This window comes from Amblyomma americanum, chromosome 9, assembly GCF_052857255.1.
Source record: "Amblyomma americanum isolate KBUSLIRL-KWMA chromosome 9, ASM5285725v1, whole genome shotgun sequence".
NCBI lineage: Eukaryota > Metazoa > Arthropoda > Arachnida > Ixodida > Ixodidae > Amblyomma > Amblyomma americanum.
Window position 1 is genome coordinate 113,484,924 of NC_135505.1, and position 17,166 is coordinate 113,502,089.

The 17,166-nt window shown below is 45.9% G+C and overlaps 1 protein-coding gene across 2 annotated transcripts; it reads right to left on the reverse strand.

Moving 5' to 3' along the window:
• Positions 1–787: 787 nt before the first annotated feature.
• On the reverse strand, positions 788–12,967 carry atms (RNA polymerase II-associated factor 1-like protein antimeros). Of its 2 annotated transcripts, none has more exons than XM_077636949.1 (13): positions 12,761–12,967; positions 12,261–12,353; positions 11,600–11,721; positions 10,771–10,837; positions 10,241–10,342; positions 9,077–9,182; positions 8,382–8,450; positions 7,392–7,480; positions 6,510–6,626; positions 6,127–6,252; positions 4,107–4,209; positions 2,444–2,597; positions 788–1,111 (listed from the first exon to the last, which is right to left on the reverse strand). In XM_077636949.1, exons 1-13 carry the CDS (start codon positions 12,826–12,828, stop codon positions 882–884), a joined length of 1,446 nt encoding a protein of 481 aa, XP_077493075.1. In that variant the 5' UTR covers positions 12,829–12,967; the 3' UTR covers positions 788–881. The 2 variants fall into 2 exon arrangements, with proteins under 2 accessions (XP_077493075.1, XP_077493074.1); XM_077636948.1 differs by having other exon boundaries at positions 788–1,114.
• Positions 12,968–17,166: the final 4,199 nt, after the last annotated feature.

Below are 17,166 nucleotides of genomic sequence, written 5' to 3' on the forward strand. Positions count from 1 at the left end.
AGTCTAACTCCTAAATTATGGCGCACCTCATGGTCCTAAAGAGCCGCTTTGGCATGTGAAATCCCATTTTCATTTATGAGGGAAACACAGAGACTACGCTCTATATTTCGAACATTTGTGTTTCCCGAGATATAGTGCGCAAAGTGAAAGGGAATATACCTATACTCCGTTTCATACATCAGGTGTAATGCTGGCAAAGCTATCACTCTTGTTTGCGCCGCCTGCATCCGTGACCAAAAAGTAGTGCGCTCCTTGTGGCGAGCGAAACATACTAAAGGCTTTGCCTGCAGGCCTAATACATGACACATTTGTCATCAACTTGATTAAATGCACTCTTACTGCTGTCGACAAGCTGTCGCTTTCTCGTGCCTTAGACCTCTCGGGGACAGAGCAAGCGCAGAGTAACACGCCTCCCTTTATTTTTTCGTACAGACTACTGCCGTACCTTTCTCAGCGTTGCACCTGATGTATGAAACGGAGTATACGTGGCAGATGCTTGAACAGTGTGATAATATAACAGAGCTGAATCCAGCACATTGGATCCACATCACTTCAACAACCTCATAACAAAATAGCACCACCAGAGGCCATAATTTGCTATTTCCATCTTGTAGTTCTAAATATACATCATTTTTATCAAATTTGCTACAAAAATTTTAAACATAACCTGAAAAGCCACCGTTTTCAAATTCCTGCATAAAATCAGGGCTAGGTACTTAACATTACCAGGCAACTGAGAGAATGACAAGTGGTTTTCACCAGATTAGTGCACTAAGAAAGCAACCAGTAACAAGAAAAAAAGGGGCACTATTTATTTCAGAGCGGTCACATAAAAGCATAATGTACAGCACCACAGTGGGAAGTTGCGGTGGAACACATACTCAGTCACTGTCACTTCCACTGCCAAAGATCTCTTCTTCGTCACGACGTTTCTTCTCATCTTCCTCTTCTTCCTCCTCACTCGATGAAGAACCGGAGGCGGACGATGAAGATGATGATGCCGCCGACTTTTTCGCCACCGACTCGGCTGGGCTCTGTTCTTCGTTCTCGGCGCCACTTTCCTCGGCCTCTGATTTTTCTTCGGCCTCGGCCTCGGACTCTGCCTCTGAGTCTGCTGCGAACAGTGGCAAGCAAAGCACTGCTGTGAGCAATTTGTGATAAACACTCCATGCATTTACTTGACCGTAATGCGAGTTTTTTTAGTTTTTGTTTTTCTGATGAAAGAAGTGAAAAATCATTCCTTGCTTTATAAATTAACATGTTCGTAGATAAGTAATTTTTTCCTCTTCTGCACTGGCAAAAGTGACGCACACATTTACAATCATGGTAGTGCTACATTAACCCAGGCATTGAAAACGTTGGATAAAAGTTAATGAAATTTCCAGGATTTCACACAAATGGTTGCTTAAATACAAAAATGTAAAAGAAAGGAAATTTACTAAGAACAAGATAATTGGAGAATAATTAAGAGTAGCTCATTTTGATAATTTATGAATGTCTGAGACAATTAAATTGGTTGCAAATATGCATGTACATGCAGTAAATCGAGCAAAATTCGAAACCGAATTCAGATTTCAGTGAATTTTAGGCAACTCTTGCAGCTGATATTGTCATGGCTGTAGGCATGGACAATGATGAGGGCAAAGTGCATGTTCTGGCACTGCGCCGCTCGCCCCTTTGTCATTTGGCGCTCTGGCTGTCTCTCCCTGTACATATCTCCGTTCCCCTTTTTTAAATATATTTCTTCTCGTTCCAATATACTGAAATTGCTTCAATAAATATGTTGGAAAAGACAATTCGAAGATCTTCAAGTATGCCAGCAATTCATGTGGTTTCGCAAACAGAAATGAAAATTATTCGCATTTTTACATTTCGTACCACAGGTGATGCAAGGGGCGTTATGGGATCAATGTAAATTCAATACATTGTTGGCCTCCTACACTCAGCTCAGCCTACGTAAGGACTTCAATGCCGCAGTTCAGTGACATAAAAAATCGCGCTACTGGGCTACAGTCAGAATGCAGCAGATGACAAATGCAGAAACAAATGTTGGCCACAGGTCTTCCGGCCTCCACTGGCTCCAATTCAGTTTCTCCAAAACCATCCGAGCTAATTACAGCTCTCTCTCTACAGCCACAAGGTTCAGATAAGTGTGCACTGCACTGCATATCCAGCATCTCATGTGCTTCACATTTCATGTCGAGTCTAAGCACTGGAGCAACCCACTTGCCAATGGTATGATACCCTCAACCCCAGACCGCCTCTAGTCAATCATTAGCCCACTCCTTACGTAAAGCCACCCCCCTACCGGGGACTTTTAGGTACCACAATATGCATATTTTTTTTTAAATTAACAAAACTATTGCTCCCTGCAAATCTACCAACAGCAGAGAACAAAAGCCTGTTGACGAAGAACACCCCTGGCCTTGCGCCCCACACTGACCTTTGCGTTCTGCTGCTTCCTCCTCCTCCTCCTCCTCTTCCTTTTCTCCCTCTGCTTCCTCCTCTGCCTCTTCCTCCTCCTCTTCTTCTTCTTCCTCCTCCACTTCGTCTTCTTCCTCTTCCTGTGGCTGGTCCAGTTGGGTCAGCCTGGCTTGCTGCAATGGGGGAGGCACAGAAAATGAAGGGGGGTGCAAGTACCACATAGAACAGCAGTCAATGGAAGTAAAATGTAGCTGGCACAGACTGCACCAAAGCTCCCACACCCAGGTTAGCTACAACCCAAAGAAGTAAAAAAATTATTGCCAATTTAGCTTACTTGGCCTAATGCAAAGTATGTGCGCTAGTATGTTGCGTCTCGTTTCGCTTTCGGTTCGAGGCTAGGGTACCAAGGTCAGACTTCAGGCAAAGATTGGCGAAACAATGACTGGGGACCTTAATGGTAGCGCACTATAATATTTTGGGACCGCTTAAGGTACCATAAGAGGGCACTGCGATAGCGGTATGCTCTGGATCCATTGAGCATGGATGGTAGTTGACGAAGACGATGACAAGCAATGCACACCATGAGAGAGTGGCAGTTAAACATGAGGGATGATTGGCTGTGGCGGTAATATATAAGTGTTCTCGTGCAGTGGCCAGCGAAGCTGATCTGCTCACACCACAGCGGGCTTGAAACCCTGGTGGCAGTTACAGCCAGATTTATATTTATTTTATTTTATTTCTGCAGGTCCAGCTGGCTTCAGACAAACAGACAATGGGTTTTTTGGCGATTGGAAGCCCTAGTGTTGGCACAGTAAAACCGAACCACTATCCGTGCTGTTTTGAGAATGTTTGTCCCATGAATTTTAAAGTAAGGCATCGTGGTGTATATTTTACTGTGGGTCTGATTTGAACTTCCGGTTTACCTGAACCAATGCTTTGGTCCTGCCAGCATGATGCGTATTAAAGAGTGCCCAAATGAGTCCCTTTACTCTGCACAATTTCATCCGAGTTCAAATTAGTTCAGCTGTAGCGCATAGGCAAAAGGCATCCACCAGCTCTAACGCCAATGCTTCACGACATAGGAAAGTGTCGATTTTGCCTAAATAATTCTCGCATCTTAAATTTCTTAACAATTTGCTGTGGCTTTACTTGCACTAGCATGGTGAAAATATTTTAAATTATTCCCCTGAATATATGTCTGAACACCTAAAAGCTTTCAAAAGAAAAAGAAAGCACCCTTAATTTCAGTGGGAAATTCAGTCCATTTCATTTGCCTGCACTCTGTGGAGTGGTTCTTAGGCTAGTACACTCATCTGCACTCAGCCAGTGCATTCAACCTGCACTTCGTGCACTCAGCCATCTCCAGTAAACAGTGCACTCATTGCCAATGCATTCATTTTAAATTAGTGCGGCACCAGGCACCTGTATTTAACAATACGCCTTATTGAAGAACACTATGCGAGTCAAATGCACAGAGCCAGATTTGCGTACATGGGCAGCATTGCAGACTTAGTTTAGCCAAAGGAATAAAAATCAAGGACATAAAAAGCATCTCTAGTGAAATGGCAGAGAAGATGTTTGCATGAGTGGAGTTACTGTAAGACTGAGTGGCAAGGTGTACAGCAGCAGCCACCATGCAGCAGTACCAAAAAAAAAAAAACGAAAGAAACAGAGCAGCTTACCTGTGTCTTGTGTTCGTTTTCGTTGAGCGGCCTGTGCCGTACCACCAGCTTTGAGTTGTTTGGCTGAACTCCAGGTTTTAGTCGGCGTTTCGTCAGCCGCACCCTGAAAAAGGCAGTATAACATTGTACTCGTGTTGTCGGTGGTTAATAAGCCAGTAACACCATTTAGCTAATGCCATTACACTCGACGACCGAAAATTCGGACACCTGATTTTTCGGACGTGCTTGATTATTCGGACTTTTTCGCGGCACCGGGACATGGCCCATAGAGCCAATGTATAAGAGCGCTTGAAATTTTGGATGCACCGGAACAGACTGCTCGATTTTTCGGACCTTGTTCGCACTCGCCACCAATTCCCAAGCCGCCATATATAATGCGTACAGTGGAACCTCATTAATTCAAACTGCAGGAGAGATCGAAAACTTGATCAAACAAAACTAAATTCAAGCTTAAAGGAAGCCTTTTAACTTCAGATGCTGAAATTCTGCGCGAGTCGGCACATTGCGCTCGCATGGCTTTGAATTTGTACTGTTCTTGAATGTCTTCCGCTGCACGAACTTGAACAGTAGTCAGAGTTCGCGGGACTCAACTGTGCAGAGTCTTTCGTCCTGGACATGGAAAGAGGCAGCAGCGAAGCGTGTGGGAGGCATACGGCTCCACGGAAACGGCGAGCGCGGGAGGAAATGGTGGTGCATTTCAAAGCGAGGTCAGCGTACCCGCGGCAAAACGCACCGCAACCCTGACTTTTCTATCGTAAAACCGTAAAAAACTGGCGTTTCGGTGACAGGCAAGATGCCTCTCATTATATGCAAGCCACCGCAGAGCGCATATCGCCAGATACGATGCCGATTTCGGCTCTAGTCGCTAGGCCTAACGACGAAGGCCAACACCGATGGAGCGCTAGCTTCAGCTGTTGCTCGGTTCTTATTGTTTCGCCATCTTCGCGTTCTCGTTCCAGGGCCATTGTACTGCGGGCGCAGCACAGTTCCCGCAGCGGCATGTTCGCTTTCCCATTTAGGCTTTATCCCAACCAGTGCGTTCATCGGCGACATGCCACGGGCAGCACAGCCAGGCCGAGCTCATGAAAACGGTCGCCGTCCTCGTCTGTGCACATGTCAAGCGGCGAAATTTAGTCGTGAGGAGCTTTAGGATATGAGCAATACAACTGACACCTTCCTCCGGCATATAAGTAATAAGTTCGTGATTTTTTCGGTGAAATTTGATTTTCCGGACTGCCTGATTGTTCAGTCATTTTCACGGTCCCTAGAGAGTCCGAAAAATCGGTCGTCGACTGTAATTTGGGAAGTACTGCACAAATGACACTAAGACATAATGCCATTTATTTCTTCCCATGCAGCATGTGCATACTACTTGACTATGGACTGAAACTCTGTGAAGTTCGACCCGTTAGTACATACCAGTCAGCTACTGCTTACTTGAAACTTAGTTGTGATTGCCCTCCTAGATTCACCTTTAAGATAACACTACTTTCACTGGTTATAACAGGAAAATTTCACACATCTCTGCCGTCTAGAGCTGTATCACTCTGTGTCGTCATCTTGTCGAAGGTGCCCACTTCGTAACAAGTTACTATTTTAAGTATGAAGTTTTGCAATCATAATGGGAAGTTGGCTACCAGTGACAATGCTTTAAAATCTTGGGCTTTACATAGGATGGCAACAATGCTTAACTGCACTGTTGTCAAGTCTTTAGGCCACATGCACATGCTCTCACCAGGTTGTGGCCCTAGGTCTCTCCTGATTTAAGTGCATTTTGAACCCACCAAGGCAAACATAACACAAAACTTGGCACACGCTTAAAGTAAGCCAGGCAACCCTAACTTGATATTAAAAATTATAGTTCGGTTTTGTCACAAATGATAAAATAAAATCCTGCAGAACATGAACAAATACCAAGCAATTAAATTGAAGCTAATTTACTCAGTCTTTTTACATTGCTTAGCTCCCACTGAGCAACTTGTCCCAGAAACCACATGCCTGATGGGAAAAACAACATTACCTAGTTTCAAGCTCATTGTAGTAGACTCCATCCTCTCGGAAGACAAAAAAGTAGTTCTCCTCGTAGCCTTTCGAAGCCTTGTTCTTGACATTCCAGTTGTACTCGCGGGCCATGCGATATTCATACCTGCAAGTGGACAAAGATAAACAGTGTTTGTTAACGGACTGGGGACAATATGAAGCTGGCCTATATCTAAGGTCTCTCGTTTCCCACGAAACCAAGAAAATTTTAGAATTTTTCCTTATAAGGCCTAACAAGCGCTAGCTCCATTACAGTTAGTGTTTGTAAAGCTTGCACATGGTGAACTCAACAAGACAGCGTGCTGTTAGCACTTTGCGCATTTCAGGTCCGCAAAAAAAAAAATAAAACTCAACCACACTCACTCATCATCGTCCATGTAATCCATGCCTTCTTCGGCATCTCGTTTCCGCTTCTTGATGGTATCTTCTGTCGGAAGGAAGTAGGCGACAAACTGTTCTCCGCTCTCGTCCATCACACCCCTGCGTTGTAGAACGGCACGTCAGGTAGGGTCAATGCACGCAAGTCATAGTGTGAAAAATCACCCTTATGCATAAAAGCATTGCATCCTGCAATAAACAACTACGCAATCTTGACTAACACAGGTGCATTACAGAGCTGCATTCTGAAACAATAATTTGTTAAGATATCACTTTGAGCCCTTATCGAAGCGGAGTTGTATATGGCAATTAAGTTGTAACTTGTGTATTGGCATAGCATACTAATCTGTGAGAGGACATAATCTCTCACATCTGGCCAAAAAAAACCCTCGTCCGACAAGCAGCAGTGTACTTTAGCACACCAAACATCTGTAAGTCAAATGTTTAGGAGAATCCCCCAAGGTGGAGAACAATTTGCTCTTGCACTATCATGTGAAGTCTATCTGGTGAAGGTCTTCATCCGGTGAAGTGGTGGTCCTAGGTTCGAAACCCAAAGCGGGACGAATTTCTCTTTAACTATGGAGTTTCTGAGGAAGCTGCAGAACTTTCCTTTGTAGCTGTACGGCTGCACTTAAGTGGATGCCAGTGAGTAATTACTTCGTCATTACAAACGTCTTGCAACAAGACTACCTGGTGTACAACCTCTCCACATTTAGGTGCACCGCTGTGTCTAAAGTTAAAAAACCTGTCGAATGTGAAACTAACAGCCACACCAAGATATGCATTTCATGAAGATGCTGGCTTCAAATTATAGCAAAAGAAAAAATGAAAATGCACAAGACAGTGCGGAAGGACACACTAGGTCACCTGATCATGGCCTGTGACATCTCTTCGAGTTGTGTGATTGGTGCAGGGTCCGAGTCAAACATAACTTGAGCAAACGGGTATTTCCACAACTGCAGGGGAAAAGAAAAATCAAATAGATGCAAACAGAACACTCACACAATGATGTAGAAAGTGCAACAATCAACAACTCATAAACTTTGCCATGTAGCTGTCACTGACCTTAGGTCTTTACTGTGAGCGAGTGCCTAATGAGAATCATGTTCTTTGAACAGTATAGACACCTAATTTCTGGGTGTGTGTTTTCTTTGCAATGATGTGTGGTATTCGCCTACGACCGCTATTAATTTATAAACGAATTTCTCTTTCATGCTGTTTCGGTTTCAACGGCCGAATGATGGCTGTTGCATCAAAGTTGCATATAGGTCATGTGAGGCATGAAAAAACTGCTACATAGTTGCTGCTTCACTATTTTAATACACTACACCGCTCAAGTCGGCCTGCCTGAAGAGCGAGAATGGCAACGAATAAAGAAGCAATGACTCTATCCCATTTTTTCAAGCCTCACGTGACCTATACGAAATTTTGACATCACAGAGCTGTTGGGACAAAAAACGAAACAGCATGAGAGATTTTAATTGTAAATTATTTAGAAGCTATAGGCGAATATCACATGGTGATCCATGTATAGTAATGTCTTATGTATCACTGCAAACAAGAAAGCATGCCTCCAAAATTAGGTGCCTATACTCATTTAAACACATGTTTGCTGCAGCCAACTGGTGCACATTGAACAGAATGTATTCAAGAACAAAGTGAACAGGGGTACAACCCCTCTCCAAGTTTTAAGATTGATACATCAGATAAGAGTTTCAAATTCCTCCATGGTTGCCAAAATGGAAGCCTTCAACTACAAGGAATTATGATAAGAATAACAAAACTACATCTGCTGCGGTACTGGGTTTGCAAATGTCCAACACAAACTTGCAGGCCAACACAAGTGGACTAGCTCACCTCGGAGTCTGGGAAAAGCGGAAGAACCTCCACTGGCCGAACATTGGGCTTGCTGTAATGGGCTTCGATCTAGCCGAGGAAAGAGAAGACAGTGTTAGGCCACCAGGAACCAGCAGTCTATCAAAAGTACAGTACACACACATGCGCATGGAAATACTAATAAAAAAACTCATCTTCTAAATGTGTTAAATTTTTACATTCTATTTTTATGTCAAATAAATAACCCTAAAGAGCCAATGCCGAATAGCTCTAGATAAAAGGAACTAATGCCACATACCCCAATAAGGGCTATTTCTTTACCCTAATCAAGGTAACGGCCTGAAATAAAATAAACTGAAAGATGCATAATACAAGGGAAAATGAAATGAAGTAAAAGACAAACAAACAAAGGAAGCAAACAACACTGAAGCAACAAACCCACTACACAACAATGTCACTGTTTACTAGTTCTTGAAATAAGGTCGTGGCCACTTCAGTTCCAACATTAGAACAGCAAGTTGGTTTCGACGATGCTACGTTGCAGCTTGCTGCAAAAAGCGCATTAGTTCAAATTCTGATTCAGCCATGCAGTTGGCTTTCAATAAAAACAAGAAAATAGAGAAAAAAGATCATTGTAAGTAGGTATGCAAAGTGTTGGCATCAGAGCGAAAAGGAATTTCTAAGCCGCAAAAGCAACAAGAAACAAAGCAACACACCGGCTTCTGAGCTTCTTCAAAAGTCTTGTTGATGGCATTGATCTGGCTCTCCCGGTCCATGTACAGGTCCTCCTCCTTGAAGAGCTTCTTAACATTGTAGCCGACCCTGTACGAGACACAGAGCGTTTCAGCTTTCACAGAGAGACACCATCACCTTGAATGCTGGGATGTCTACACAAACATTCCTTCACTGTTACATCCCTTGAAAACAAACACAGCGGGCTAAAGACACCTTAGATAAGTATCTATAAAAACTGGCTGCGAACATGTCATGTTCAACTAGAAAAGTTCCATAATAAGAGCCAGTGGTTTATTCAAGCTGGCAATGGTGGCAGAAGCCCCTCCTTGTTATCATCATCAACAGGAGAACAAATGCATCTCCAAGTAGTCATGTCTCCAGCTGATTCTTTATCGTCCCCTGCAACATTTTCCTTCCACTGGAATTGGCTCTGCTACCCTTACAGACCATCAGTCAGTCGTCTTCTTGCATTACATGCTCTGACGATGAAGACGACTTTTTATGGCGCAAAGGCATCTGTGGCAAAGAGCGCCATGGCAGAAGGTTGTTTTTCATCTACTCAAGGTGGGATCGAAAACCTATTTCCCAAGCATTTCACTCCGAAGCAGCAGAGCGCCAGGCCAGGGGAAAGCTTGTACCTGTTGTATCAACAGTAGGTATCCAGCGGCACTGGGGATCGAACACTGAACCCCCCCCATATGCAAGGGATGCTCAAACCACTTGGCCACTGCTGCAGTTGCATTACGTGCCTAGCCAAAGTCCATTTCTTAATCTTGATTTCAGCTATGATATAATAAAAGTGGCTTTGCTCTCTAATCTATGCTGCTCTCTTCTCATCTCTTAACATTAGGTTTATCACCTTTCTTCCCCATAGGCTTGCTCACTGACCTGCATTCAATTTCAAGCCTTGATGATGATGCAGCTATGGTCAATTTCAAGCCTTTCCACTAGACAACGGTAACAGCACTGCCAATATAAGAACACAATGCACTGGCCCCTAAAGGAGCTTCATGGTTTGCAATCCTGGCATTTCAACATTATTTTGTGCTGATGAAAAAATTTACATCAACATTTTGGACTCGGCACTGCATTCAGATACGCTTCAACTGGCCGCTCAAATAGACTGCTTTTTGAGTGCCACTCACTTTGTCTCGGTGTTGACGCCGGTCTGACCATATCGACTGAACTCGGTGGCAATGTACTCGGTCTTCTTGAGCCAGGGGACGACCAAGTTGTGATGCCTCGACCTGTAACCAAAATAACAAAAATTAATGGCAATGGCCACAACTGCATCAGGCACATAAAATTCCATTTTTCAACAGGTACATACTAGGTGCACGCAACTAAAGAAATGAAGGTTCGTTTTCAAGAATAAGCAAGAATGAGAATAAGAGAGACAACTCTCAGCTGAATTGGTTCAAGGGTAAAATAATGTTCCACTCTCACAATTAAATTACCACAGCCACTGTGCACCAATAAGTGTATTGCAAAGCATAAGTGATGGCTTGCTATCTACCAGAGGCTTTCTTCATAATGACAAGAGCAGGAATTAAGTGACACTGCGGTGCAACCACACTAAGAGCACATGGGAACTGACAATGATGTGCCGTCTTTCTTTCTTCTTATTCCATTCAATCTAATGACCCAGGATTTCATAAACCAGTGACTGCAATACCGTTTGGAGTCTTGTGGTGTGAGAGAGTCTTCTTCCAGTAGTTTCTCATCGTCAGGATGCAAAACAGCTGCACATAAGGAAAGCAAAGAGGAAAAGGTGATCGTAGAGGCACCCAGTCTTTAATAGGAATCGGTGTGTTCATCATGGCTACTTTATGTGACAATAGCTTGAGTGTAACTTGAGGCGCTGAATGTGTTTCAATACCACACATGTTGTACCGGATGTATTACTATATAGCCGTGACGAAGGCATATGAACATCCTCGACTCTGACCTTGAGACTGCTCAATTATTGGTTGCCTACGCTGATTGCTTACTACACTTGGAAAGCACATTTTTTTAGTACTTGTTTGTTAATGAACACTGCGTGATGGCGTCATTGCATAACATTAAATGTCAGCATCTGCATCGATAGCTGCCGTGCTGATTCATGATCAGCTGCACAGACACATAAACTACCAAAGAATGAAATTTTTGAAAGCTTCTACTTTCATGTCTACACATCAGCTGTGTGTGATATGCCTGAACAATAGTTTTGGTATGTTATGTTTACCTTTTGGGACACCCCCAATTCCTGTTACAGCATTCAGATAAAGAACAATAGTTACAGGTGCATTTCGTTACACGTAGCCTTGCGACAAGTTCTCAAGGCACTGGTAATAACTGTTGCTAATTCAGTGTGCCCAGTTCAAGCTGGAAATGGTTCTAGTTCTAATGATAGAAGGAATGTAATTTCTCTCTGGGTTTCATTCCTAGTAATCATTAATGTCCTGATAGCAACCTATTGTCCCAGTTGCATGTGAATTTTGGACAAAACAAGAAAAACTCACCATTTGGGTCAATTTCATATGTCTTCGGGTCAATGAGGTCAATTGTGACCCCGAGGTCATGTTCAGTAAGCAAGTCATGCTTGTAGTTCCGCTCAAGTGACGTCGCTTTGTAGGAAACAAATCTGATGAAAAAATGTAGAAAAGTACAGGCAGCTTGCTGACATTTGCAAAGTTGGCAGTAAACATTTAAAGTCCAACATATAACAGCCCAAATGACACCCTTTCTGCTACAGCAACACTATGTTTACAGCTGTCAATCATCCGTGGGAGAAGACACTGGGTTTTGTGCTGAAAAGCTTCCTCAGAAGATGATACAAATGGCTAGCTCATGAAAGAAACTTGATGCTGAACTTGCAAATATGCATTCTGCACTGATACTTCAATATATAGTGTACATAACTCACTGCAGGTAAAAGAAAATGTTGAAAGCATTTTTTTGCAGGCGTTCCCTTCATCACCAATTTCATTCCCCTGTAGCAGAGGCTGAATGCTCAATGCGCTCAAAGTGACAGATGTATTGCATGGGCTGTTATATAAAGTATTTGAAACAATTCGCTGCCCGGCGCATTCGTCATTAAAAAAGCTATGCGAACAAAACCGCAAGTCTTTACGTGGACGAGAATTATACAGTGAAAGAACAATACCCGAAGGCTGCTCTTACCTGTTCGGTTCGAAGGGGTATGAGATGAACTTGGGATCGAATGGTATATCGGGCAAAGTATTGCAGTACTTCACTCGACAGACGAGCTCCGACCTTCGAAGGGCAAGATTTAGGCAGAAAGGAAGGAATTCGAGCGATTACACACTGACCCGCAGTTGCGAACACATTAAACGCTTTAATATAGCAGGTAAAAATGAACGCAGGTAAAAAATGTCCGTATTTTGGAGGAAGGCGAGTTCTAAGCAAAGCATGCCATTACTCCAGCTTGTTCGAGGCAAGGATAAAGCAATACCCTGAAGCAAGTTAAAACACGGATAATACGCACACATCGCTTTATTTTTAAGCAAGCTTAATGAGATGCTCTTGATGGACAAATGCGTTCGTTAGATCAAGTACGAGGCTGGTAATAGCAGCACCGGCACACAGTACGCACAACGTTGTTTTCGCAACTACGCGACGGCAAATGCACGCTGCGACATTCGTTCTATTGCAGTACTCACCGCCGCTCGCCGGGCTTCTTTCGGTCTCGTTCAACCGAGGACGACCCGGACTGTATTGTAGGAGCCATGGGAACTGCGCTTTGTGACTGTGATTACGTTAAGCGCAGCAGTTTTTCTTCACAGTCTGCGTGACTTACGGCTAAAAAACTTCACAAGAACGCCATGGCCACAAAGGAGCCATGACGGTGCTACCATGTCGATGCCTCATTGCCTGATGAGCGAGGGTTTAGTTTCGATTTTGTGGCCTCCTAAATTCGCTCGGTTGTCTTAAGGGTCCAGCACGCGCTGTACGCCGACGACATCACCCTCTGGGCTACGCAAGGGTGCCTAGGGGACATGGAGACCAGCCTGCAAACGGCCGCCAGCATAGTGGACCGCTATGCCCGGGACTGTGGTCTGCAATGCTCCCCGCAGAAATCGGAATTCGTGCATCTGCGCCCCTCGCGCACATGCTCGACACAAATCAATCTCTCCCTGCAAAGTGGCCCCATTATCGAATCCAAGGAAATCAGAGTCCTCGGACTCTTCATACACAACCAGCGACTTTGCGACACAACACTTGCCAAGCTCCGGAAGGTGGGGGACCAGGTGGGCCGCATGGTCCGCCGGGTTTCCAACAAGCGCGGTGGGTTACGATGCAAAGACGCCTTACGGCTGGCGAACGCATTCGTGACCAGTCGAATCTTGTATTCGACTCCCTACCTCCACCTGCGGAAACAGGAAGAGGATGCTGTCGAGGTCATCCTCCGCAAAATCATGAAACGCGCGCTGGACCTCCCGGTCTCTACCTCTACCAGCCACCTCATGGGACTGGGGATGGTGAACACTTTCAGGGAGCTTCGGGAGGCCCAGCTCACCAACCAATACACTCGTCTCACAAAGACATGGTCGGGTCGCCGCCTTCTAGCCCGACTTCACATCCAGCACACCCAATTCACAGAGGAGAGATGCCGCCTTCCCGTACACTGGAGACGCGCCCTCCACGTGCGGCCTCTCCCCACCAACATGTCCAAAGAGGACCATAATGGCAGGCGCCAGGCGCGGGCGGAAGCCTTGGACCGCCATTTTGGGAATAAACCAGGAGTCTTCTACGTGGACGCCTCCGGCCCGGACCCCAAGGGATGGTACACGGCCGCGGTCGTCCACGAGGGCAAAACAGTAGACGCCCTTACTTTCAAGGCCCAGTCAGCAATTCACGCAGAAGAGGTCGCCATCGCCCTGGCAGCCTCCGACTCCTCCTCCAAATACATAATCACCGACTCGCGAGGGGCTTGTCGAAACGTCGAGCAAGGGTGGGCTACTCTCCTGGCTTATCGCATCTATCAAAATTGTAGCCGAGACTCCGATCCTGCACACCGATCTATTATTTGGGCTCCAGGTCACCAAGGCCTCCACGGAAACGAAGCAGCCGACGCCGCCGCCCGCGCGCTCTCTCTCCGGGCGTTTCCCTCGGGACCCGACGATGACCAGGACGCCGATTTCAATCCGGTTTACACTTTTAAGGAAATATGCGATTACTACAAATCCACCCACCAAACTCTTCCCACTCCTTGCAAAGGGCTGGGGAAGGCCAACGAGCGGGTACTCCTGCGCCTGCTCACTAACACGATGCTGTGCCCGGCAACTCTAAAGCATTTCAATCCTCAATTCGACGGGCGGTGCTCTCACTGTGGGGAGGTGTCGGACACCTACCACATGGTGTGGGCCTGCCAGCAGAACCCAGCCCTACCCCCTATCCCAAACCCCACCCGAGAGGACTGGGAGGCGACCCTGTCCGGCTGCTGCACCCTCCAGGCCAAAAGGGCCTTAACGCAGCGTGCCCGGGCTGCGGCAACCGCCAATGGGGTGCCTGACTAGGCATCCCCACCTAGTGGTTGTAAGGGCGTGACCCTTCAGGTCACGAACCCCAACACCTCTCTCTATAATTAATAAATGTTTTTACCACCACCACCACCAGTGATTCAGGAACAGAACAAAAGCGTTTGTGAGAGGGAGGTGGAAGTCTTTATTTTGCGTCAACCGTAAGAAATTTCTCTCTTTCACTTCCTTCTCATCTCGTCCCTCACGGCGCGGTTGAGGGGTCCACCGAGAATAACAATAATAATAATTGGTTTTTGGTGGAATGGAAATGGCGCAGTATCTGTCTCATATATCGTTGGACACCTGAACCGCGCCGTAAGGGAAGGGATAAAGGAGGGAGTGAAAGAAGATAGGAACGAATAGGTCCGTAGTGGAGGGCTCCGGAATAATTTCGACCACCTGGGGATCTTTAGCGTGCACTGACATCGCACAGCACACGGGCGCCTTAGCGTGAATGCGTTTCCCTGGCGCGGAGTGGTGGTTATTCAGTTAACAAGTAGGTGATGTAAACCACTGCAAGCGGTCATGAGCTTAGTGTAGCGGGAGGACTCCACGAATGGAAAACGTGAGGGAAAACGTGTCTGCCTGAAAAACTGTCTGCCTGAATTACATGTATATTACAGAGAGGAAGTTTAAGGTGGTCCCTTCCGGGATCCTTTTTGCAGGCGTCCATTGGCGAAGGCCTCGACTCGGTCTCGGTCGAAAAAGGGCCTACTGGCTCTCCAGGTCGCCGCAGCCGAGCAAGGCTGCCTGCCAGTCCTCCCGAGTAATGTTGAGTTTTGGGGCGATGTTCGGGGTTTATTGGCATATGCCCACACCGTGTGTAAGTTGTCCGACTACTCCGCACAGGGTGGGTAGTTTCCTGTATACATGCACGGTCAAAGTGTTTTAAAACTGCCGGGCACAGTCATGTTTTGGTGAAAGACGGAGGGATGTGCGTTCCTCCGCCTTTGTAAGGCCCTTACAAGGCTTGGGATAAATTGCGTGGCCGCACTGGTATAACTGACTAATTTCGCTAAAAGTGATGACCGGGTTGGGCTCGGCATCCATTTCGGATGGATCTGAAGGCGTTCCCCGGAGAGTAAGCGCGCGGGCGGCGGCGTCTGCCGTTTCATTGTCTTCAATGCCCATGTGAGCCTGAACCGCGCCGTAAGGGAAGGGATGAAGCGTCCACGTAGATGATTCCGTGTTTGTTCCCATAGTGACGGGTCAGCGCTTCCGTCAGCGCAAGGTGCCTGCCACTTATTCGTAAACCCAAGTATCCAAGGCGCTGATCGTGAACGATAGGCGAGGGGACTTGACAGCCGATTTTCTGATCAGAAAAAAATTTATTTACGTATACATGGAAAGGTTACCGGATACATTGACATTGACAAGCAGACATGACGCTAAGCATGTAAGACGAGCCAGTTAAAGAGGTACCATAAACATCTTTGAGCAACTAACAGGAATTGTTTGTGGGTGATGTAAAACGGGATAGCATTCCTATTGAGAGAAGAGTGAAACAGCAATAATCTCAGCCAACACTTGCTCTTATGAACTTTTGCATACATCAGGTTGAACGTTACGTGGTTTTTTATTGTGGTTCAGCTGCACACGAGCATTTTAGCGGCGTTTATGGGAATGTGAGTACAATTAGCTGCTTCTATAGGAATGCGAGAACAATGAACACCTCAAGCTGGGAATCAATCTGCAGCGAAATAGTGATACAATCGTAAATATACACCTACGTATTTCCTTTAGTTCGGATTCGAAAGTTCGCCCTTGTCAAATTAGTAAATATAAAGAACCCGACCGCGGCGGCTGCGTTTTTATGGAGGAAAAACGCTAAGGCGCCCGTGTGCTGTGCGATGTCAGCGCACGTTAAAGATCCCCAGGTGATCGAAATTATTCCGGAGCCCTCCACTACGGCACCTCTCTCTTCCTTTCTTCTTTCACTCCCTCCTTTATCCCTTCCCTTACGGCGCGGTTCAGGTGTCCAACGATATATGAGAGAGATACTGCGCCATTTCTTCTCCCCAAAAACCAATTATTATTATTAAAGCAGATATACCTGCATGTACGCGTTTGCTACAAACTATATGGCACTGCTTGCGCAAGCCGCGCACAGCTGCTTTTTTGTTTCATTGGGAAACAAGGAGAGTTGGTTTAATTTATTCTGTGGAAAGGGAAGGCGCAGTAACTGTCTCACTTCTCGGTGGACACCTCAGCCGCGCAGTGAGGGAAGGGACGAAGGTGAGAGTGAAAGAAGAGAGAGACAGGGTGCAGTAGTGGAGGGCTAAAAAAAAACAGGGGCTGCAGTTTAGGGCTCTACCTCGCCGTGGTGGCTCAGTGGTTAGGACGCTCGGCTACTGAGCCGGAGTTCCCGGGGTCGAACCCGACCGCGGCGGCTGCGTTTTTATGGAGGAAAAACGCCAAGGCGCCCGTGTGCAGTGCGATGTCAGTGCACGTTAAGGATCCCCAGGTGGTCGAAATTATTACGGAGCCCTCCACTACGGCGCCTCTTTCTTCCTTTCTTCTTTCACTCCCTCCTTTATCCCTTCCCT

Excerpts from the sequence above, each read along its gene's own strand:
- atms (XM_077636948.1), bottom strand. The coding sequence starts at position 12,828 with ATGGCTCCTACAATACAGTCCGGGTCGTCCTCGGTTGAACGAGACCGA. Across the intron at positions 11,722-12,260 it reads TACCCCTTCGAACCGAACAG|ATTTGTTTCCTACAAAGCGA; the intron begins GTAAGAGCAGCC and ends TTTTTTCATCAG. Across the intron at positions 2,598-4,106 it reads AAAACGAACACAAGACACAG|CAAGCCAGGCTGACCCAACT; the intron begins GTAAGCTGCTCT and ends CCCCCATTGCAG.